Genomic DNA, 24,772 nt, shown 5'->3' with positions numbered 1-24,772 from the left:
ATGTACAGTTACAGTTAATACATTAATTTTATCATTACCAATTTTTATGTTTACATAAGTTTATCAGCATTTTCACTGCACATGTAATTTCTCTTAAGTGCCAAAAGATGCACCTTTTTAGGTACAGGTCTACCAAAAGTTATTTATATTATTATTGCAAAGTAATATATGTAATTTTATGGTTCAGAAACAGTTAAACAGTAATTCAAATGGAGGCAATGGTAATTACAAATGTATTTGCATTATCATGACTGCATAATAACGTCATTACTGTGCAATTCACTATTGTCACCATTATAGCTCACTGATAGAAAATTTATATATTTAGTGTGTGTTGGGAAAAGATGTAAATAAGAAAAGTTATAGGGAGAAATTACTTACAATTCTTATTTATCTTTATGTCATACTGTTATGTCAAAGGAATAGAATTCTTCTTTTCAAATATTGGATTTATGTCCAATGACTAAAATTACAAAAAGTTAATATTAAATATTTAAGAAACTGACTTTCATCAGTAGTGAAGTTCAGCTGTGTATTTTAAGGGAGAAATATTTCATTTTTAGAATAGCAATTGAGTAGCTGAGGCATTACTATCTTAGGCTCTTTTTTCTGTCTGACTTAACATGATTTTTTGTAGTTGAGAATAAAAATGGATTTAATCAAATATTTTTATTAAGTTTTTGCTGGATCAGGGATTAGATGTTACAAGGGTCTCTCATTTATGTTCTTTCCTCAAATCTACAAATATTGTCTGTTTTGTATTTAGCTTTTAATTCCAGATTTATGCCCATGAAGATCTTTTCTACATTGTTTGAAGAATATTCTTCTAATCAACATTTTTTTTATCTTAAGTGTTTTGGGGAAATTTACCTTAAAAGGTCTCCATCTTGGTCTGTTAGTGTGATGCATTCTGTTTCCTCTCCACCCTTTTCCCTGTATGATGCTAATAGCCTGTCATGCTCAATATTCACTAGCCTCAGGTTATATTATTGGGAATTCCACTTGCTATGTCAAGTTGGGCAGTGGAAGGATGCATGACTTCAGTTTCTGCCACAGACAGGGTGATGAAGGGTCAGTTGTAAATCTGTAGAATTTTGTGGACTTCCATAAGACCTGATTTGTGAGTGAGTTATGGAATTTGGAGGATCATCCCTAGGTGGTGCAGTAATTTAATGGTAAATTAATAGAAATCACAAAGATAAAACATTACAATTTTTTGCATTAAGGACTACTCATAGTCTATGGTCTGAAGTACATTTCTCCAGCTCTGTTGTAATTGTTGTAATGATGCTTCTTTGTTGTTTTCCAGTTGCGAATTTTCAAGTTGGCAAAATCTTGGCCCACACTAAACAAGCTGATAAAGATTATTGGTAACTCAGTGGGGGCTTTGGGAAATTTGACGTTGGTGCTGGCCATCATTGTCTTCATTTTTGCTGTGGTTGGTATGCAGCTGTTTGGTAAAAGCTACAAGGAATGTGTCTGCAAGATCTCCAATGACTGTAAACTTCCACGCTGGCACATGCATGACTTCTTCCACTCTTTCTTGATTGTATTCCGAGTACTATGTGGAGAATGGATAGAGACTATGTGGGACTGTATGGAGGTTGCCGGCCAAGCCATGTGCCTTATCGTTTTCATGATGGTCATGGTGATTGGAAATCTAGTGGTATGTAACCAAAGATTTCAAGGGATGGAACACCCATTATGGTTACAGGATCCGTACTGTATATTTTTTGTTGATAGATATTCTGTTCTATATTGATTCTTATACTGCGCTTATCACCATAGTATCTGAGCTCCTTCCAGTAGTGCATTCAGTAATGTGACTAACGTGTCATGTGTGTGTTCTCTCATCCTGTTTCCAGTGGAGAAATGTGTGCAGTGAAATGTGGGGGGGAGGGGTTGTTTGTTTTGGAAATTTTTTATAGTGTGTAACATTAATTATATATATATACATATATATATATATACATGTTTTGTGTGTGTGTGCGTGTTTGTATATATATATGCATACACACATTGCTATGTGTTTGTTAGAGAAGGCAAGGTCAAAAAATGTGCCTTGTGCTTAAAGCAGAAGTGGAGGGTTTTTGATGGTCCTTAGTTCCTGTTCCTAGGGTTATTTTGTGTTCTGTTTTTTCTTCATCATGACATCTACAATCTTGGGCCAGTCCTCGGGAAAGCTCTGTTCCCTGCATAAATGAGCTTTACACTTCTTGTAGAAAGTTCCATTGTGCTAGAGGAGCGACTGGCTTTGATCTGTTCCATCAACATACATATTTTGGCCCCTCTTCTCATCACTCCCCCCTTCCCATCAAAACATCAGTCCTAGGAGAAATCTTGTTCAGGTTCTGCCAGTCATACACAGGTGCGAACGTATTTTTTAAAAATAAAAATATGTGATTACAAAACCACAAAAGTTGCCTTTAAGCTCTTGCTGTCAGGTGTAACACCCAAAACATTTTTTTGCCTGCAAACTATCTTGAGCTCAGTCCTAGCAGCCAGCCAGGATCTCTGTCTTGCTTGCCCAGTCCCTGCCAGCACTGAGCTGTCCGTGGTCCTGCTGCTTTTTCAGCCAGCCAGAAACACACTCCTCTCTCCTTTAGCTTCACATAGCAATGACTACTCTGGCCCTGCAGCTCCTTTCATATGAGCCTGCTGGGCCCTGATTGACTGCTCCCTCATTGGCAACCTCCCTCACTGGCTGCAGGGAGCAGCCTGGAGGACTTCTCCACTGCTCCTTTCTGGAACAGGGAGTGGTAGGACTACGAGGCCTCCAGCAGGGGGCCTCTGGGCCTAATACATCCTGTCACACCAAAATATAGAACTCGGTTTAAAATATATGCAGACAATTCTGAGTTATCATTGTGATGGCTAACATGAAAAAATCTCCAAAAAGTGAGACTTTTTTTTTTACAATTAGGTATGCATAGACACATGTGCCTGCAAGTAATCATGCAATTGCAAATACCTTGTTTTTCTGGCAAAAAAATGGAATTCTGAACTATAAAAATTCTTCGAACAAAGAAATTGAAGTTTGTTTTTTTTTCCTTGTTCAGCTAGCACATTACTTTGTTAAACCCCAAAGAAGATAAAAAATTCTCTGTCATCAAAATCAAAGAAAAGATGCTTTTGGTTTTTAAAATGCATTTTTTAGCAGGAAAGAGGAGTGTATGGCTTTACAAGCGTGATCCAAAGCCCGCTGAAGTCATTTCATTGATTTCAGTGGATTTTGGATGTACTTATGTCTTGGAGGTGTTAGGGTAGGAAAAACCTTCCTAGGTCTTTGGACGTGAATCTGTGGACTTACCTAGTGTGCTTTTTTTTTGTTTCCGCCCTCTTGGGCCAAAAATGCACAAAATTATTTAATCAAAACCAAACTGCTTTCCTACGTTAAATAAACCAGGAAAAACCAAAGTATGCCAGTTAAAATTTGTATAGAATCATTCTCCTATAGTTCTATTGCAGATTTCATAATCTTATACATTTGTGCTTCATCAAAAGATCTGAAGGTAACCAGCACAATATTTGCAATTACAGATTTCCTTCCTTTTGTGTACATCGTTTATATTATTTAGAATAGTCACATTCTATATTCATATTCATATTATTTACCACAATTTCATTTTATGATGGTCTTATTTTTTTAATACATGAAGTTTAATGCGTTTTGAGGTATAAGGAAGGTGGCATAATAGGATTAAGAAAATACCAATACTATTAGTATATGGAAACAAAAAATAAAAAGTATTTACATTAGTATTGAAAACCAGAAGTTGAAAAGGAGCATGTTTTTTATTTATGTATACAGGACCATTTATATGCTCAAGAAATCCTGAGTTCTAAATCCATCTCTACCACAGATTTACTGTATGACTTTGAGAAAGTTGCTTAACCCATCTGTATCTAAATTTCCATTTGTAAAATGAAGATTATACTACTTTACTTACCTTTTCAGGAGTGTTGTGAGGATTAATTAGTTAATGTTAGTACAACTCTTTGAAGATATAAAGTGCTCTATAAGTCTTAAGTATTTAAATAATAAAATATAATTTCAAAGTGGAGATTGCAGAGATTTAGCCACACAACTGTTCTGTTATTGGAAAATCCCTGCACACACTAAAATTTTATCAGAAGTACAGTAATATGAAAGCATTATGTTTAAAAATAATTTTTGTTAATAAGAAAAAGAGAGGGGAAAGATCTAGCAGTGTCTCTTTGTTTTTAGGTACTGAACCTGTTTTTGGCCTTGCTGCTGAGCTCATTTAGTTCAGACAACCTTGCTGCAACGGATGACGATAATGAAACGAACAATCTGCAGATCGCTGTGGCAAGGATTCAGAGGGGAATAGATTATGTGAAAAGAAAAGCACGTGAATGTGCCCAAAAAACCTTTGTGAGAGTACAAAATGATGTAGATGAAATAAAATCGAGCAGTCAGCTAAACAACAAGGAAGACAACTACACTACCAACCGTACTGTAGCTGAAATGAATAGAAATCTGGATAATCGCAAAGATAATAATGGAACCACTGGTGTTGTAGGCAACCGTGATTATGCATCATTCATACACAACCCAAGCCTTACTGTGACCGTACCAATTGCTATTGGGGAATCGGATTTTGAACATTTAAATACAGAAGAGTTTAGCAGTGAGTCAGAGCTGGAGGAAAGCAAAGAGGTACGACTTGAAAATATTTATGCTGTATAAGTGTGTGTGTGATATATAGCCAGTTGTGGTTGCCCTCAATTTTGGCATCAATTATATTCTTTCATATTATGGCTTACATTGTTGTTTGGATGCCACAAGCTCAAGGAATATATATGACAACTTAGTATTTAAACATAGAAATGTCAGGTTGATCAATCTTAGTCCTTCCTCCTGCAAGACCAAGTATACCTAGACCATCCTTGACAGATGTTTGTCTAACCCATTCTTAAAAATCTCCAATGATGGAGGTTCCACAACCTCCCTTGGTAATCTCTTCCAGGTCTTAACTATCCTTATAGTTGGAAAGTTTTCCTAATATCTAACCTAAATTTCTCTAGCTACAGATTAGGACGATTAATTCTTGCCCTACCTTTAGTGGACATGGATCATCTTCTTCTTTATAACAGCTGTTAACATTCTTGAAGGCTGTTATCAGGTCCCGCCTTGGTTTTCTTTTCTCAAGACTAAATAGGCCCAGTTTTTTTTAAAACCTTTCCTCAGAAGCCAAATCATGTATCATTTTTGTTGTTCTGCTCTGGACTCTTTTCAGTTTGTCCACATCTTTCCTAAAGGTTGGCACCCAAAACTGGGTACAATACTTCAGCTCAGTGCCGAGTAGAGCAAAACCGTTTGCTCTGTCTTGCGTACAACATGCCCCAGAATTACATTTTCCCTTTTTCACATTGTGGCACATGGCTGGCTTTCATTCAATTTGTGATCCATTATAACCCCCAGATCCTTTTTAGCAGTACTGCCAGCTAGCCAGTTATACCCCATTTTGTATTTGTGCATTTGATTTTTTTCCTTCCTAAATATTGTACTTTGAAATTACTTTTATTGAGTTTCATCTTGTTGCCTTCAGAACAGTTCTCCAATTTATCAAGGTCATTTTGAATTCTAATCCTGACCTTACAGAATGCTTGCTACCCCTCCCAGGTTGGTGTCATCTGCAGATTTTCCTCTCCACTGTCCAAGTCATTAATAAAATATTGAATAGTACTGGACCCAGGACTGATCCTTGCAGGATTCTACTAGATATGTCCTCCCAGTTTGACAGTGAGCCATTGATAAACACTCTGAGTACGGTCTTTCAACTAGTTTTGTACCCACCTTATAGAAATTTCATCTAGACCATATTTCCTTAGTTTGTTTAAGGGAATGTCATGTGGGACTGTATCAAAAGCCTTACTAAAATAAGGATATAGCATAGCTACTGCTTCCCCGTGTCGACTAGGCCAAAGACTGTGGTTTGGCATGACTTGTTCTTGACAAATACATGTTGACTATTCCTTATCACCTTATTATCCTCTAGATGCTTTCAAATTGTTTAATAATTTATTCCAGTATCTTTTTGGGTATCACAGTTAGGAGGACTGGTCTATAATTTCCTGAGTCCTCTTTGTTCCCCTTTTAAAAGATAGGTACTATATTTGCCCTTCTCCAGTCTCTGGGACCTCACCTATCCTCCATGTGTTCTTGAAAATAATTGTTAATGGTTCTGAAATTTCTTCAGTTCCTTAAGTACCCTAAAATGGATTTCATTAGGCTCTGCTGAATACATTTAACCTATTGAAGTATTCTTTAACCTGTTGTTTCCCTACTCTGGCTTGTCTTCCTTCCTTTTTGTTGTTAATATTAATTGTGTTAAGCAGCTGGTCACAATTAACCTTTTTAGTGAAGATTGAAGCAAAATAGGCATTAGACACCTCAGCCTTCTTGAGTCCATTAGTTATTATCTCTCCTTCCCAGCTAAGTAGTGGATTTTCCTTTTCCTTCATCTTTCTCTTGCTCCTAGTGTATTTTATATCCCTTCTCATTTTGTGATTCAGCCTGTCTGATTTTTATCCCCACATGCTTGTGCTATTCTTTTGTACTCCTCCTTAGGAATTTGTCTGTTTCCACTTTTTGTAGGATTCCTTTTTGATTTGCAGGGGATTAAAGAGTTCCTGATGCAGCTATATTGGCCTCTCAGTGCTCCCTATGCTGATGTTTTTCAAGTCATATTGGTTATGAGGAGCAGTAACGTACTTCCTTTTTTTTCCCCACAGTACATAAGGACTGGACTAGCAGAACAAAGTCCTTTCTCCAGCCCATAGAATAGGACCCAATCTTGTGTATTGTTGCCTGCCAATTTCTAATGAAGTCATCGGGGTATCACTTTAAAAAAATAATTTAACATATTTAAAACATCTGAAAATTATTAGAACTTCTGCTATTTGGCTCTGATTTGAAGCCCTTTGATGTCAGTCAGTCAGTGGCAGCATTAATGGTATATAATGAACTATAGCTGCTTTTTTTTTTTTTTTAGTATTTGATGATCAGTTTTCCCGTACCTAGTGTTAAAACTGAAAAAATATCTTAAAGAAAACAATACGTGTTATAATTGGAACATCTCCAATAAAATTTTACATAAGAATAGCCAAATAGAAAATCTAAAGTATTAAACTAATTTCTTGCTTGTCATTTGTAGCAGCTCTGAACTGATAAACACAATGGTCCAAATTCATCCCTAGTACTGTAACTTCTTTGACTTCAAGTATTTGTGGATCACACATTAATTTAATGTACTGAATTTTTATGTGAAAATAGTTTGTGTGTGCTCTTTTAAAACAAGTTATTGAAATAAATTTTCTGTATCAAGGTGTAGTCAGAATTAGACTTTAATTTGAAAGACTAAATAATGATAGGTTTTATACATGTTTCTATTATTTTCTTGTGGTTTAATATATAGCGATGAAATAATATTGTTTTCATTTGCTGTAGAAACAACCCAATTACCAAAATTCGACTTGTTCTATGTATTTTATAGGGCATCTGATAACCTATCTATCATCTTCACCTCTCAAATTAAAGGAAAATGTGTGTTTTTAATTTATGGTTCTATAGAATTAGAAGGGCCTGTAATTTTGCCCCTTCCATCTCTACCCTCTAGGATACAGTACTCCGGCATGAAAAGTGTCAAGTCATTACCCCCTTTAAAAGTTATGAAAGACCTTTTTTATTTTTAAAATATTTATAACACATTTTAATGTTTTAACGGCACTGTATTTTTGTAAGGTATCTAAAATGTTTTGGTCAATAGGTGCTATATAAACTAAACTATATTGTTTATTACTAACCTGAATAATGGACATTGGATTTTGGTAGATATTGGTTAGGTTTTTCTTTGAGGGAGTGTTGGATGTTTCCAGATATCATTATATTGTTCTAGTGTCACTTTATTAAATTTGATGACTGCACTGTAGAAATTGTTACCCCAAGCTATTGAAGAGGTCATTGTTACCCACCTTTTATATTTTGGGTTTCAAATTCCAGAGCTGCTCACCACTGATATTCAAGTTTAAACATATATGTAAGCTACTCTTAAGTGCTGTTATCTGCTTTTCTTTTAATTTAGTCAATTTGGGGAAAGTGGCTCAGATAATCAGAGTGGCCAATGAGACACATCAATTAGCAGAATTATATCTTCTATATGCAATATGTTTGCAATCAATAGGGAAGTTGGTTGTCTTTTTGTTAGAGAGTTTACGGAGATGATATGTCACATCCAGAATCTGGTCTTTTGGCACACAGTCCTAACTGGGCTGGCTGCAGCCAGGGATCGCTAGAGTGTAGAGATGCCCAACCCACACTGCTTTCTTCCCATTATACTTTATATTCAGATGGCTGCGAGTAGGTTGCATAGGAAGAGTTTTGGTAGCTCCATGCCATCTGAGGTTTCCTCTATGATGGAGAAAACCTAGTAGGGGAGGGTTTTTGCCTGGTTTTTAATCTGATTTGCACCAGAAGACTGATGCGAAGGAGACTTAACATACTAGAGGATCACAGATTTATCTCTAGGTTTAGACTTTCATTTTAACAATGTTTTATATCTGTTATAATATAGAATTAAATTTTATATTTAAATGTATTTCTATCAATTACATAATTAAAAAATGCTAAAATAAATGCAATCGCATATTGAATATGATGATAATAGGCAAAATTCATACCTGAGATTTTGAATTTGGCCTGTTGTGACTGATTGTTCTGTGATCATTTTCAGAAACTGTATACTAAATACATTTTTAGTGGATAGAATATAATGAAGAGAGAGGAATGGAAGAATAAAAATATTTTCTGCTTTTTTTAAATATCTAGTTATTAACACTTGATGATGATCTAAAACTATTTGAAGACATAATGTGAATGTAGGTGTGTCATAATTTTTAAAACTGTCAATTCCAAGTCTAATGTACATTTATCAGTGTCAGTCTGCTTATATTATTTCTTATATACATCTGCAGAAGTCACTAATCAACCAATGTATAAGTTTTATGTTTTGGAAATTTGTAGCATAGCTAGATAACGTATGTTTTAATATTTTGGAAGCCATATTTGAACTGTTTCCAGCACACAAAAAATCAGAGGTATTGTATTTTGTACTTCATTTCCTACCATTCTTACTTCTCACAGGAGTAAATTCAACCTGGATCAGTCAAGAATTCAGCTCTGGTGCTTTTTAACCAGGCAGAGCTACGGGTCAGCACTCTTACACTGGTTACCTAAACAAGTCATACATATATAATCACTTTTAAAATAAATATTGAATGCATGCTACTTAGCTGTAATATATTCCTTCCCCATCCATTGCAATGCAGTAGAAACATGCACAGCTGCTCTGTAAGCTGAGTCATGTGACTCGCATTACAGCATGGTCGGGGGCAACCCCAACATTTTTTTTATGATTCTCTCTCTCGTTACATCATCTTGGTACTTTATGTATCATACTTCAGTGATATAAAAAGTATATGCTCTGTAGATATTTTTTTAAAATTTGGATTATAAAGTGACAAGACCACTACGTTTTAAGAGATTATCATTTTAAAAAAAATACAAAAATATTTTATTTGAAACTTGTTTATAACTTTATTGTTGTATTAAAACAGACTTTTAGATCTCTAGTAATTACAAACATTCTGATCACATTCATTCCTATAATGCATATTTAAGTAAATATTTTTTATTACATTGATTATTTGATTGCTAAAAAGTGTTTATATTTTGTTAGGTTATGCTGAATTTTTTTTAGTTGCTTTTAACTTAAGATTTAAAATACAGTTTTCTCCTCTAAGAAAAATTAAAACTTGCAAAATTTTAGGAATAAGGCCCCAATTCTGCAAACATTCACATACCTGCTTAACTTTATGCATGTGAGTAGTCCCATTGAACTCAGTGGTAATGCGCAGTGCACCAAGTTGAGGATGTGTAAAAGTTAGGGCTCTCAAGCGATTAAAAAAGTTAATGGTGTGATTAAAAGTGCAATTAATCACGCTTTTAAAGAATAATAGAATACCATTTATTTAAATATTTTTGGATGTTTGCTAAATTTTCAAATATATTGATATCAATTACCACATAGAATACAAAGTATACAGTGCTCACTTTATATTATTATTTTTATTACAAATATTTGCACAGTAAAAAACAAAAGAAATAGTATTTTTTAATTCACCTAATACAAATAATTTTGTGCAATCTCTTTATCACAAAAGTTGAATTTACAAATGTAGAATTATATACAAAAAAATAACTGCACTCAAAAATAAAATAATGTAAAACTTTAGAGCCAACAAGTCCACTCAGTCCTACTTGTTCAGCCAATCACTCAGACAGACAAGTTTGTTTACATTTGCAGGAGATAATGCTGCCCGCTTCTTGTTTACAATGTCACCTGAAAGTGACAACAGATGTTTGCATGGCACTGTTGTAGCCAGATGCGCTAAAGATTCATATGTCGCTTCAGGCTTCAACCACCTATCCACAGGACATGTGTCCATGCCGATGACGGGTTCTGCTCAATAACGATCCAAAGCAGTGCGGACCGATGCATATTCATTTTCATCATCTGAGTCAGATGCCACCAGCAGAAGGTTGATTTTCTTTTTTGGTGGTTCGGGTTCTGTAATTTCTGCATCAGAGTGTTGCTATTTTAAGACTTCTGAAAGCATGCTCCACACCTCGTTCCTCTCAGATTTTGGAAGGCAGTTCAGATTCCTAAACCTTGGGTCGAGCGCTGTAGCTATCTTTAGAAATCTCATATTGGTACCTTCTTTCTGTTTTGTCAAATCTGAAGTGAAAGTGTTCTTAAAACATTTGCTGGGTCATCATCCGAGGTTACCATAACATGAAATATATGGCAGAGTGCAGCTAAAACAGAGCAGGAGATGTACAATTCTCCCCCAAGGAGTTCAGTCTCAAATTTAATTAATGCATTTTTTTTAACGAGTGTCATCAGCATGGAAGTATGTCCTCTGGAATGTTGGCTGAAGCATGAAGGGTCATACGAATGTTTAGCATATCTGGCAAATAAATACCTTGCAATGCCAGCTAGAAAAGTGCCATGCAAACACCTGTTCTCACTTTCAGGTGACATTGTAAATAAGCGGGCAGCATTATGTCCCATAAATGTAAACAAACTTGTTTGTCTTAGCGATTGGCTGAACAAGAAGTAGGACTGAGCAGACTTGTAAGCTCTAAAGTTTTACATTGTTTTGGTTTTGAGTGCAGTTATGTAACAAAAAAAATCTACATTTGTAAGTTGCACTTTCATGATAAAGAGATTGCACTATGGTACTTGTATGAGGTGAATTGAAAAATACTATTTCTTTGGTTATCATTTTTACAGTGCAAATATTTGTAATAAAAATAATATAAAGTGAGCACTGTACACTTGGTATTCTGTGTTGTAATTGAAATCAATATATTTGAAAATGTAGAAAAACAGAGAAGCTGTGGATGTGGTATACCTAGACTTTAGTAAGGCATTTGATACGGTCTCACATGATATTCTTATCGATAAACTAGGCAAATACAATTTAGATGGGGCTACTATAAGGTGGGTGCATAACTGGCTGGATAACCGTACTCAGAGAGTTGTTATTAATGGTTCCCAATCCTGCTGGAAAGGCATAACGAGTGGGGTTCCGCAGGGGTCTGTTTTGGGACCAGCTCTGTTCAATATCTTCATTAACGACTTAGATATTGGCATAGAAAGTACGCTTATTAAGTTTGCAGATGATACCAAACTGGGAGGGATTGCAACTGCTTTGAAGGACAGGGTCATAATTCAAAATGATCTGGACAAATTGGAGAAATGGTCTGAGTTAAACAGGATGAAGTTTAACAAAGACAAATGCAAAGTGCTCCACTTAGGAAGAAAAAATCAGTTTCACACATACAGAATGGGAAGAGACTGTCTAGGAAGGAGTACGGCAGAAAGGGATCTAGGGGTTATAGTGGACCACAAGCTAAATATGAGTCAACAGTGTGATGCTGTTGCAAAAAAAGCAAATATGATTTTGGGATGTATTAACAGGTGTGTTGTGAGCAAGACACGAGAAGTCATTCTTCCACTCTACTCTGCTCTGGTTAGGCCTCAGCTGGAGTATTGTGTCCAGTTCTGGGCACCGCATTTCAAGAAAGATGTGGAGAAATTGGAAAGGGTCCACAGAAGAGCAACAAGAATGATTAAAGGTCTTGAGAACATGACCTATGAAGGAAGGCTGAAAGAATTGGGTTTGTTTAGTTTGGAAAAGAGAAGACTGAGAGGGGACATGATAGCAGTTTTCAGGTATCTAAAAGGGTGTCATAAGGAGGAGGGAGAAAACTTGTTCACCTTAGCCTCTAAGGATAGAACAAGAAGCAATGGGCTTAAACTGCAGCAAGGGAGGTCTAGGTTGGACATCAGGAAAAAGTTCCTAGCTGTCAGAGTGGTTAAACACTGGAATAAATTGCCTAGGGAGGTTGTGGAATCTCCATCTCTGGAGATATTTAAGAGTAGGTTAGATAAATGTCTATCAGGGATGGTCTAGACAGTATTTGGTCCTGCCATGCGGGCAGGGGACTGGACTCGATGACCTCTCGAGGTCCCTTCCAGTCCTAGAATCTATGAATCAAAAACGTTTAATAAATTTCAATTGGTATTCTATTGTTTAACAGTGTGATTAAAAGTGCTATTAATCACAAATTTTTTTAATTGCGATTAATTTTTTTGAGTTAATCGCGTGAGTTAACTGCGATTTATCAGCAGCCCTAGTAAAAGTGTTTGCAAGATCAGAACCTAAGTCCCTAGGAAAACGTCCATATTCATTTTGTTTGTCATCATCACTAAATGTGTCCCTGTGAACATAGCTGAGTAGGTTTATTCAGAGAGACACAAAACTTCATCACAAACACAAGATTTTAAGTCAGAGTTAATATTTAAATAGATATATGTTAATTTAAAGTAATATATTACAGTGTGGACATTGGAACAATGTGTTTGTACAGCACCTAGCACAATGGTATCCTGGTCCATGATTAGGATTCCTAGGCACTACAATAATGCAAGTAATAAATAATAATTTTGAAAATAAGGAAATTCAGAGTTAAGGTTACGAGCAAATGTGTAAGTGTCAGGAAATAAGATTGTAGGTCAAAAACCCTAAACCTCTTAAAATATAAAAATAGTTAAGGATACAACACAAACCTTAATTGTGCCAAGCTGTGTGCTCTCTCACCCTCATTTATCCTCTCCATAATGGTGGGGGAATTTCACTTACTGCCACTTGGTGGAAGTTGAAATGCAATTGAGAATTGTTCTCATAGTCTTTGGTTGTGTAATCCTGTGGAACACTGTGCACTCACCCATTTGGCCTGTGTTGAGTATAGAGAGAATCTATAAAGCAAAATATATAAAGCAGGAGTCTAATCCTATACCTGTAGATAATGGTCTTGATTCACACCTGCAGGTGCAGGAAGGTAATTCACAAAGATTCACTTTAAATTCTGTTTTGGGGCTTTATGGAAGCACCACCAAAGGAAGCTTCCTATGCAACTCATCTCCTGAGTGCCTCCTTATTTGGTAAAAAGCGACAAAGAGAGTCCTGTGGCACCTTATAGACTAACAGACGTATTGGAGCATAAGCTTTCGTGGGTGAATATCCACGCATATCATGCGTCTGACGAAGTGGGTATTCATCCACGAAAGCTTATGCTCCAATACATCTGTTAGTCTATAAGGTGCCACAGGACTCTGTCGCTTTTTACAGATCCAGACAAACATGGTTACCCCTCTGATACTTATTTGGTCCCATCTTTTTAGTGGGCAGTTTTAGCCAGCTCCAGACCACCCATTGGCATAGGGTGATAGAGGAATTATGCCACTTTGCTCCTGCTTCCAGCTGTTCAAAGCAATAAATCTAGCCCAAATTATGGAATGATAAATGATAGATTTCTAATTCTTTGGCTGGACAAACATTTTGGATTTTTAATTTTAACTCCAAATTACCTGCCATCTTTCTTTTGATAATGTTCTAAGTATGTTTGTTGAAGTTACATTGGTAAATAGATACACCTCTTAATAACACTTTTTTGTCAGTAGTTTGCATAGTTTTTGAGAGAGTTTTTTTGTGAATACTTGTAAATGGGTTGTCTGTGTCTATAGAAGTCTTATACCTGATTCTGTTAGCATGGAAAATGTCTTACAACCTGTCTTATAGAGACAATGCTCTGGCTCTTTAATCAAGATGTGCAAGAAATGTATCAATTGAATGTTTCTATGTGAAGGCCCAATTCTTCGAGTGCTTGTTCATGTCCATTCCAATCAGGTGTGTGTGCGCACGCACGTGCACGGTGTCTGGAAGATTTTTCCCCTAGCAGCGTCAGGTCGGCCTGGGCATCCCCTGGAGTTGCGCCTTCATGGCGCTCAATATAGAGCACCACCGACCCGCCACCCCTTCAGTTCCTTCTTACCACCAGTGACAGTTGGCTGGAACTTCCCTTAGCCCTTGCTTAGCAAGCGCATTCTATAGTTATTGTATATACTTACCTTAGTGTCTTCTTAGCATTAGAGTTCTTAGTATAGAGTTGTTGGGGTTTGTCTACCCGGAGCTGTGATATGTCGCGGTCCCCTGGGCTTAAAAACTGTGTGGCCTGTGCAAAGCGCATGACAGAGTAATCCACACTCTTCGTGTTTACGGTGCCTAGGGGAGGGCCACCAAAAGGATCGCTTTAAGATCTGCCACGCGTTCCGCCCTAGAACTCTCAAAGAAAGGGAACAGTAGCTTAAGGTGATCCTCACGGAGGCAGCCCTATGCTCCCACTCCGACCCGGGCTCAGGGAACCCAACCCCTAACGCTTCATCTTCGACACGGAGCTCCCTGGCACCGTCATAAAGCTCGGCACCAAGAAAGGACTTGTCCCAAGATGCTCGGCACCGACACGGCACCTCATGAGGCCCAGCTGATAGCAGGCACTGATGCCACTCGCCGGTGCCTCAGAAGAAAAAGAAGATGGACAGCCGCTCTCCTCCAGCTAATTCCAGAGAAGTGAGACCCCAGGCGGGCCACAGCTCCGGATCCCCTGCTGGGGCCGCAGTAACTCCTGCCCAGGTGAGGCAGTTGAGTCGGGGCCCCCCCTCGGTCACCAGTCCCTATACAGCCAGCTTTGATATCGAGGCGCTCCCCATCTCCATGTCCCTTGGTCCCGCCCACTCGGACAGAGAGCCTACCCGCTCCCCAAGTTCTCGACGCTCAAGGCACCAAGGCTCGGCTCCTCCATGGTCTTCAGTCTCAGAGACCTCAGAGTCAGAGTCTGACTCCTATCACTCCAGGAGAAGCAGGAGCCACAGATCGCGGTCTGGGAGAGACAGGAGGGAGCCCCAGGCGTGGCCTCTGCAGTGGCAGAACTGACCTCACCTCAGTGGCCCTTCTGGTCCCCCTTGGCTTTTCGCCAAGGACAGGGAGGAACCCAAGGTCACCGCTCCGTGACATCTTCTGTGGCATCTGCCTTAGGCACCTGCCCACACACCAATACCTCTGACAGCGGCACCGTCATCGACTCTGGCACCGTATTTGGCACTGACCCTGGCAACGGCTTTGGCAACGTCCTTGCGCCCATCTTCCACACCAGCACTGTTGTCAATGTCAACTATGATGCAGGTACCGATGGCACTGATGCCAGTGACAGGCCCTCCATCTTCGTCAGAGCCTATGTCGGATTGGCATCAGCTCCATCAATGGTTCCTCCCGTCATACCGATTGTGGCACCAACACTTGGTCCAGCACACCACTAGCACCAATGCTGCCCCCAGAGTCTAGGGACCCCCTGGGGGTGGATAGCAGGGAGCATCCACTTCATCACCTGATGAAGCATTGGCAGGTACAGCCGTAGCCCCGGCGCTTGAGGACAACGGTGCTGCACTCTCATTGCGCTTGGCAGTGGGTGGGCATTAAGGCCGAGGAAGTGGTCAAGGAGGCTGATCCCATGGTGGACATCCTCACTCCCTCAGGACCTTCCTGTATTGCCCTTCCACTCATTAAAACCATTATGGACACCACCAAGACCCTGTGGCAGACCCCAGCTTCCTTGCCACCCACTGCCAAGCGCAATGAGTGGCGTTATTTTGTGCCCTCCAAAGGGTTCAAGCATTTATACTCTCATCCACCCCCTAACTCTCTTGTTGTGGACACTGCTAACCAGGGTGAGAGACAGGGCTTCCAAGGGCCCTCCCCAAAAGACAGGGAGGCTAAGCACCTAGACCTTCTTGGGAGAAAAGTCTATTCTACAGGGGGTCTGCAGCTCCGTATCTCGAACCAACAGGCCATCGTCAGCAGGTACTCGTATAACACCTGTGCAGCGATGGCCAAATTTATGGCGCTCCTCCCGTCGGACTCCCAAACAGAGTTCTCGGCCTTGGTGGAGGAGGGGAAGCTAGTCTTCCGGGCTTCCCTCCAGGCCACATTGGATGCTGCAGATGCTGCGACTAGGGTCATGGCGACTGGGGTAGCCATGAGGAGGGATCCTGGCTCCAAGTCTCGGGGCTCCCTTACGAGGTCCAGCAGACTATTCAGGACCTCCCATTTGAGGGTGAGACTGTTTTCTGAAAAGACAGACAAGAGGCTCCACAGTCTGAAAGACTCATGAGCCACCCTCAAGTCATTGGGCCTGCACACTCCCACCACACAGTGGAAACACTTCTGACTGCAACCTCCTCCGAGATTCCATCAGCAGAACCAACAGGACAGTTCTCGGAGGAGGAACAGGAGTGGCAGGAGGAGGCAACAGCCATGGCCAGGCCTCTGGCCAGCCCAAGCCGCCTTCTGACTTGAAGGTAATGTTGAAGATGGCGTACCAGATCACAGACTGGATCTTACCCTGCCTTATCTTTTCCTCCCGACTAGCCCCTTTCTACCATGCATGGTCCCATATCACTTCAGACCGCTGGGTGCTCCACACGGTAGAGAGGGGATACTCCATCCAATTCTGTGCCCTCCTGCCCTTCCATCCCCCTTCCCCGTCCCTCTTCAGGGACCCTTCTCATGAGCATCTACTCATCCAGGAGGTGCAGTTGCTCTTATTGCTAGGGGCAGTGGAGGAGGTTCCTCAGGAGCACAGAGGTGAGGGCTTCTATTCCCAGTATTTCCTAATACCGAAAGCCAAAGGCGGCATCAGGCCTATCCTGGACCTGCAAAACTCAACAAGTTCCACATGGTCTCCTTGGCCTCCATCATCCCCTCACTAGATCCAGCAGATTGGTATGCCGCCCTCTATTTGAAAGACGCGTACTTTCACATCGCAATCACTCAGCCCCACAGGAAGTATCTCAGGTTTGTGGTCAATGGTACCCACTACCAATTTACTGTCCTCCCATTCAGCCTATCAGCAGCACCTTGAGTATTCCCCAAGTGCATGGAAGTCGTCGCCACGTTCTTGCAGAGGCACCATGTACAGGTGTTCCCATATCTCGACGACTGGCTTATCAAAGGCCGCTCCAGGACCCAAGTGGAAACTCAGGTCACATTTATCAGAGCTACCTTTGAGAGCCTGGGTCTACTCCTAAATGAAGCGAAATCAACTCTGTCTCCCGTCCAGAGGACAAAGTTCATAGGGGCAGTACTGGACTCGACCCAAGCCAGGGCATACCTGCCACAGGCGAGGTTTCAGGCCCTCAAGGACATAATCTGAGGCATCATGCAGTTCCCCAACACTACAGCAAGAAACTGCCTGAAACTTCTCGGTCACATGGCTGCCTGTACCTACATGGTGCAGCACGCCAGACTCAGGCTTCGACCGCTCCAGTCATGGCTCGCGTCACTGTATCTCCCAGCCCGGGACAGTTTGGACAGGCTCGTGACCGTGCCTCACCCAGTCCTCGACTCCCTCTGGTGGTGGATGGACGCTCAGGAGGTGTGCTCATGGGTCCCCTTTGCTGCCCCACAGCCGTCTCTGTCATTGGTGATGGACGCATCAGACTTGGTCTGAGGAGCTCATCCGGGAGACCGCAGGCCTTCGGTCACAAGCAGATCTATGTCTCCACATCAATGTCAGAGAGCTGAGAGCAGTGCGCCTGGCATGTCAGACATACTGTCCTTACCTAACCAGACAACGTGTATCAGTCATGATGGACAATACGACAGCAATGTTCTATATCAACAAACGGGGGTGCACACTCCTCTCCCCTGTGCCAAGAAGCCCTCATGCTGTGGGACTTCTGTGTAGAACATTCAATTCACCGGCAGGCGTCATACCTCCCCAGGATTCAGAAGGAGCTGGCAGATCACCTCAGCAGGTCGTTCCACAGCCACGGGTGGTTCCTTTGCCCAGACGTCGCAATTTCAATGTTCCAGTGGCGGGGGTTTCCCCCATAGACCGCTTCATGACGCGATGCAACAGGAAGTGCCAGCTGTTCTGTTCCTTCCAAAATCACAGCCTGGGCTCTAGCGCGGATGCGTTCCTCCTCCATTGGGGAGGTTCTCTCTTATACGCCTTTCCAACGATACCACTCGTTCACAAGGTGCTGCTCAATATCCGCAGGGATTAAGCTCAGGTCATACTGGTAGCACCGGTTTGGCCCCGTCAGCAGTGGTACACATCCCTCCTAGACATGTCCATGGGAGCCCCGATTACCTTGGTGCTCTCCCTGGCCCTTCTCACACAAAATCATGGACGTCTCCAGCACCCAAACCTTCAGTCGCTCCACCTCACTGTGTGGAAGCTACATGGTTAAATCCGTTGGAGCTTTCCTGCTCAGACCAGGTTAGACAGGTCCTCCTTGACAGTAGGAAACCCTCTATGAGAGCCATATACCTTGCCAAGTGGAAGAGATTTTCAATCTGGTCAGCACAGCATCATTCACCCCCGACACTAGCTTCAGTGCCACACATTCTGGACTACCTCCTCCATCTGAAGCAGGAGGGTCTCTCATTGTCTTCTATACGAGTGCACTTAGCCACCATCTCAGCCTTCCACCAGGACATGCAGGGCTGCTTCGTATTTGCTAATCCTATGGTCAGCCGATTCCTAAAGGGGCTCAACAGGTTATACCCTGATGTCTGTCAGCTGGTCCCTGCCTGGGACCTCAACTTGGTCCTTTCTAGGCTCATGGGCCTCCCTTTGAGCCTTTGGCAACATGCTCCCTGCTCTACCTCTCTTACAAGGTCGTGTTCCTGGTGTCAATAACCTTGGCCAGGAGGGTGTCTGAGCTCAGGGCCTTGACATCAGACCCTCCCTACACCATGTTCTATAAGGACAATGGGTCAGCTCGGGCCTCAACCTTCCTTGCTCCCAAAGGTTGTCTCGCAGTTTCACATCAACCAGGACATCTTCCTCATGGTTTTCTACCCTAAACCTCATTCCAGCAGCAGGGAGCAGAGACTCCACTCTCTGGATGTTTGCAGGGCACTGGCCTTTTACATCGAGAGAATTAAACCGTTCAGAAAATCAATCCAGTCGTTTGTGGCAGTGGCGGACAGGATGAAAGGTCAGCCAGTTTCATCCCAGAGCATCTCATCACAGATCGTATTGTGTATCCGTGTGTGCTACGACCTGGCAAGTGTCCCCGCACCTCCGATTACTGTGCACTCTACCAGGGCGCAGGCTTCATTTACAGTGTTCCTGACGCAGGTGCCCACCCAGGAAATCTGCAGAGCGGCAATGTGGTCCTTCATACACACTTTCGCTGTGCATTATGCAATTACCCAGTAGGCCGGAGACGATAAGGCCTTCGGACGAGCAGTACTCCAATCAGTGGACAGCTCCGACCCCACCTCCTGAACTTGGCTTGGGAGTCACCTGATTGGAATGGACATGAACAAGCACTTGAAGAAGAAAAACAGTTACTCACTTCTCGTAATGGTTATTCTTCGAGATGTGTTGTTCATGTCCATTCCAATACCCACCCTACTACTCCTCAGTCAGAGTAGCTGGCAAGAAGGAACTGAAGGGGTGGTGGGTTGGCTGGGCTATATATTGAGCGCCATGAAGGTGCAACTCCAGGGGGCGCCCAGGCCGACCCGATGCTGCTAGGGGGAAAATCTTCCAGCCACCATGCACGTGTGCGTGCGCACACACCTGATTGGAATGGACATGAACAACACATCTCAAAGAACAACAGTTACAAGAAGTGAGTAACCGTTTTTTCTGCCACCTTTACTTATGTTGATTAGTACCTTATTTAGCTATTAGGCTAATTGATGGAGTAAAGTATTGCTCAGTTTCAGTCAGGGTAGCAGATTCTGGATCTAAGTAAATAAATGATACACTTCTGTCATGTCTTTCCATTTGATCTCATCAATTAGAAAGAGCCTGTGATGACAGCTCAATTTTTTAAGTAGAAGCAGCATTTTCCTCTGAAATGAGAGTGAGAGAGAAAGAGAGAGAGAGCTGAATAAGTAAGAAAATATTCCCAGGATGAAAGATCGAAAGAGGAGAGAATAAGAGAGGCATTCTAAGTGTTCCATTTCTGTCTCCACTTTGTAATAGAGTATAACCAGATACTTTTTTCTCCTGAGAGGTCCTTAGCATCCCTTATGGAGCATATATCTGTTTCCCATTTTAAGTAATTTCCTTCCCCCCCCTACTCCAGTCACCATCCTCCAGATTAAGGGGGGCTAGATCCAGCTCACTTGGAGCCAATTAGAAAAGCAGTCTCTCAAGTGACCATAACAGCATCAAATGAGAGAACCAAGGCACTCACCTGGACTAAGCATGTTTCCTGGGTAGCATTCCAAGTCCATATTTGCCTGAAGAGTGAGAGTCCATTGTGAGCTGCTTCCTCACTCTTCACTCTGACTCCTTTTGAGAGCATCATGGTGACTAATTTGCTCGTTTTTCTCCAAGCAGTATTTTTTTACTGATACGCATAAAATAGCATCTTTTTCCTGTTATCTTTTGTTTAGCAATTGCTAGCTGTTACAAAGTTCTTCAGCTTGGAGGTTAGCAATTGTGTGGGGAATTTGCTTTTCTGAATATTAAAATGTGAACTATTCATGTTCTAAAACCTAAATCACAGAAGATTGTACCACTTGAATCAATATTTAAATATTAAATATTTAATGTCTTCTAAGACAAACATTTATAAATCTATAGATCTTCAGTATTTCACACTTTTCTCATTTGATGTTGCATCTAAAGTGATCATCACTAACAGGTCTCCAGGTACTAAAAACTACCACACTTCAGTTGCTTCCCAGGGTGTATAAAATCATAATTAAACATACTTTGTGATTTTTTTTTTTTTAGTATATAAATCTATTTAATTTAAATCAGATTTTTTATTTACACCATTTTTATTTCTTTACTTCTTTTTATGTAATCTTAATTGCCAAATTGGATATTTTGTAATTTTCTTTAATTATTTCTGAATTATTAGAATTTCAGATTTTACAGAGTTTTTTTTTTCTATGAAGAATTTTCACATTTAAAATGCACATATGTGCTGAAGAAAACATGTCCAGGGCTGTATTGACATCCTTACTCTGAGAACAACACAAACTCAAGCACAAAATTGATAGGCAAATATCCCATGCTATGTTTACACCCACACTCTTTTTTGATATATCAAACAAGTCAAGACAGCTAAAATCCTTCATTTAAGTTACACTCCTCCATGGGGCTGTGCTCCTAAATCACTTAGGATTAAATCCAATAGGGACTTAGCTTCTGCCTCACTCAGCATTGCAGTGCCTAACTTTCAGGCACCTCGCCACCCAGTGGAATCCACAGCCCCAAGTGATGCACATAGGCTCCTGGTACAACGCATGGGAAGGAATGGGTGCTTAAGAATGGGATCCACAAAAGCCAGCAAGCTGAGCAGGGAGCTGTCTAAATGAGCCAATTGCAGATGCTGAGGAGAGGGTTGAAGCCTAAGCCTTGCCACAGTCAAGGAGTTAGGCAAGTCTGGGCTGGAGGGAGGTGCCAGTCTCCATTTGGGATTCACAGCCATGAATCCTCTGCTGAAATTGGCCGCCTAAGCTGTTTCTTGGAAGAAAGGTGGTGGTGCACATCTAACTCTGTGCAAAATGGCACAGGGGGTCCTAGGAGGAAGAGGAGGTAAGGAAAGGGACATAGCCTCCCTTATAGGCTTTATAGTTGGTGGGAGACTGGTGTTTGACCTCCCACCCCATGCCTGATGTGGTGAAGGTATTTGAACTTGGGGTTCTCACCTCTCAGGTGAGTACCCCCTAACCACTAGACTATAGAGTTAGTCTCACTCTCTGTGGCCTAATGCATATTTAACTAATTATTTATATACAGTGGAACAGCATCAGTTGCAGAGACAGAGAGAGCTGGGCCTTAGGCCCTGATCCTGCAAATACTTACACACATTAATTTTACTACCGTCAGTAGCATCAAATGATATCAATAGGACTGCCCACAGTAGTAAAATTAAGCATGTGCATAAGTGTTTGCAGGGATAGGGGCTTAGGGGCTTTTGAAAGATACATTTTAAAATCCTAACTTTAAGCTCCTATATTTGCAAATATTGGACTGTATATATATTACAGAATTCACAGTCACTTTGTTTTATTGAAAGTCTAAGTAAATTTTCATTGTTAACCGTGAAGCAGTTTTATTTTGAAGTGACAAAGATTTTATGCCACAAAGCTTTTTTAGCAAAAATATAATTTTACATCTGGCTTTGCAAACCCTGATGCACATAATTACCAGTAACTTTGACTTCAGCATATCTACTCATGTTGTTAATGGGACTATTCATGTGAGGAAAATAATATATCTGTTTTAATGTTTGTAGGATCAGGGTCTTCATTTTCAGTATTTTGGGTTTTCATATAGTAGTTGTGTAAATTCAAATAAGGGATTCTACCAGCAGTTGCACTTCCTTAAAAAACAAAAACAAGAACAACAACAAAACCTGCACTTTTTATGTCATTGTAAATTTTAATCTAAATTTGTAATGCCACAGATTTTCAAATTAATTTTGCAAAGGCGCAACCTGATTTAAATCAATGATTAAAAATAAAATCAAGTGATTTAAATCACCTTGATTTAAACTGCTCCATCCTGTTGCTCCCTATTCTAAGGTAAGGGTAGAATGTCCAGTCTCTTGGAAACCACAGAATGATAACTATTAGCAAATGCTGACACTAATGGCAACAGTTGTGTGAACAAATTTATAAAAATGAAGGATTCTTTAAAGCTTTCGATGTAAGGATATTATTCTGATTATTTAATCAGAAATCAGTTAAAACCTTTAATGAATAATCAGATAGATTCTGTATGGGTTAACCACTGTCTCCTGTAAAAATTTGAATTCCTTCCAGACAACAAGAAAATTACACATAGATTTTCCTGACCCTTCTAATGTCTAGGCAAATGTTTAAGAATTAACTGTGCTAAAATAGAGGACATAGCCAATGTGTGAAAATGTTCAGAATACTTGTCTTTATGGAATGGGAATATTAACAAGAAGTTGTGGAAACTGAGACTATGAATGTACGGTTTCTCATCATATAAGCTATTTCTCTATGCTAGGAACACCAGGCAAAGTTAAAGGGGCAAGAAAAGAGGGGGTATATTTCAGTACATGAAGGCTTTGCATGGTGTAATTTTGAGTAAGAGCATGGGAAGTAAAAGGACAAGAAAATTTTCTTCCCTTCCTCCATTTTATGAACTAGAGAGAGCACATTGCTATTAAGCAGGATAACATCCTGGTAACTTCTAGTGCTATGTCCCCATGTATCTATAAATTTCTATATGGGCGGCAATATACTTCCTAGACTTCCTGGTTACAACCACGTTCTGCAGAACCAGTTAGCCCTGTGCAAAATCTGTAGATGGTAAAGCAATTTAGTTCAATTATCAATCAGTACCAAAAGCTGGCTCTGTTTCCCCACACACTATAGGAATGCTGTGCTCTGTTTTGTTACTTTATGTTAGAGATTACAGTAGAACCTCAGAGTTATGAACACCTCAGAAATGGAGGTTATTCATAATTCTGAAATGTTCTTACCTCTGAACAAACATTATGGTGGTTGTTTCAAAAGTTTACAACTGAACATTGACTTAATGCAACTTTGAAACTTTACTATACAGAAGAAAAATGCTGCTTTAACCATCTTAATTTAAATGAAACAAACAGAACCAGTTTCCTTACCTTTTCAAATCTTCTTTTTTTTTTAACTTTCCCTTTATATTTTAGTACCTTAAGTTTAACACAGTACTGTACTGTCTTTGGTAGGTGGTTGTTTGTGGGTTTTTTGTTTGTTTGTTTTTGGTCTTTGCTGCTGCCTCATTGGGTACTTCGGGTTCCAAATGAGGTGTGTGGTTGACTGGTCAGTTCGTAACAACTGCAGTGGTTGTATCGCTGAGTAATGCAGGCATAACGTAAGGGATTTCATTATTAATTAGATACATCATATTTTATTGCTTTTACTTCTTTTGTAACAAACACAGTAATCACACAGGATTATCCCGCCCTCCCTCCGAAAGGAAAGCAAGCCGTAAAACCCTCTGTGGTGCAAAAACAGGTTATACCAATACTTATTACAGAAATACAGTACTTTGAATATAATGTAAATCAAGAAGCATTCCAGATTTAAGTAGTAACTACTAGGATTAATTTATCATAAATTAAACTCAAATATCATATACACAGATTTTTTTTTGTAATTATGATTATTTGTCTTGTCCCGTTGATGCTTGAGATCCTGAATTATCTGTTTTGAATTCAACATTATCTATTAAAGTAGCTAATTGAGCAACTCACAGTTCCAGTGACAGGAAACTATTTTATGTTAT

At 40.3% G+C, this 24,772-nt stretch overlaps 1 protein-coding gene across 12 annotated transcripts in view; it reads left to right on the top strand.

Moving 5' to 3' along the window:
- Nucleotides 1-24,772, top strand: part of LOC112111154 (sodium channel protein type 2 subunit alpha-like) — a 122,523-nt gene that overhangs the window by 48,302 nt on the left and 49,449 nt on the right. For all 12 annotated transcript variants that reach the window (XM_026647553.1, XM_026647552.1, XM_026647551.1 and 9 more), the window contains 2 exons: nucleotides 1,310-1,666; nucleotides 4,229-4,681. In XM_026647553.1, coding sequence (XP_026503338.1) covers nucleotides 1,310-1,666; nucleotides 4,229-4,681 — 810 coding nt within the window. The remainder of the gene's footprint in view (nucleotides 1-1,309; nucleotides 1,667-4,228; nucleotides 4,682-24,772) is intronic.

This window comes from Terrapene carolina, unplaced genomic scaffold (assembly GCF_002925995.2).
Source record: "Terrapene carolina triunguis isolate 2854851 unplaced genomic scaffold, T_m_triunguis-2.0 Scaffold62, whole genome shotgun sequence".
Taxonomy (NCBI): Eukaryota; Metazoa; Chordata; order Testudines; family Emydidae; genus Terrapene; species Terrapene triunguis.
The sequence above is the reverse complement of the archived record's forward strand: the minus strand, read 5'-3'. Positions and strand labels throughout refer to the sequence as shown.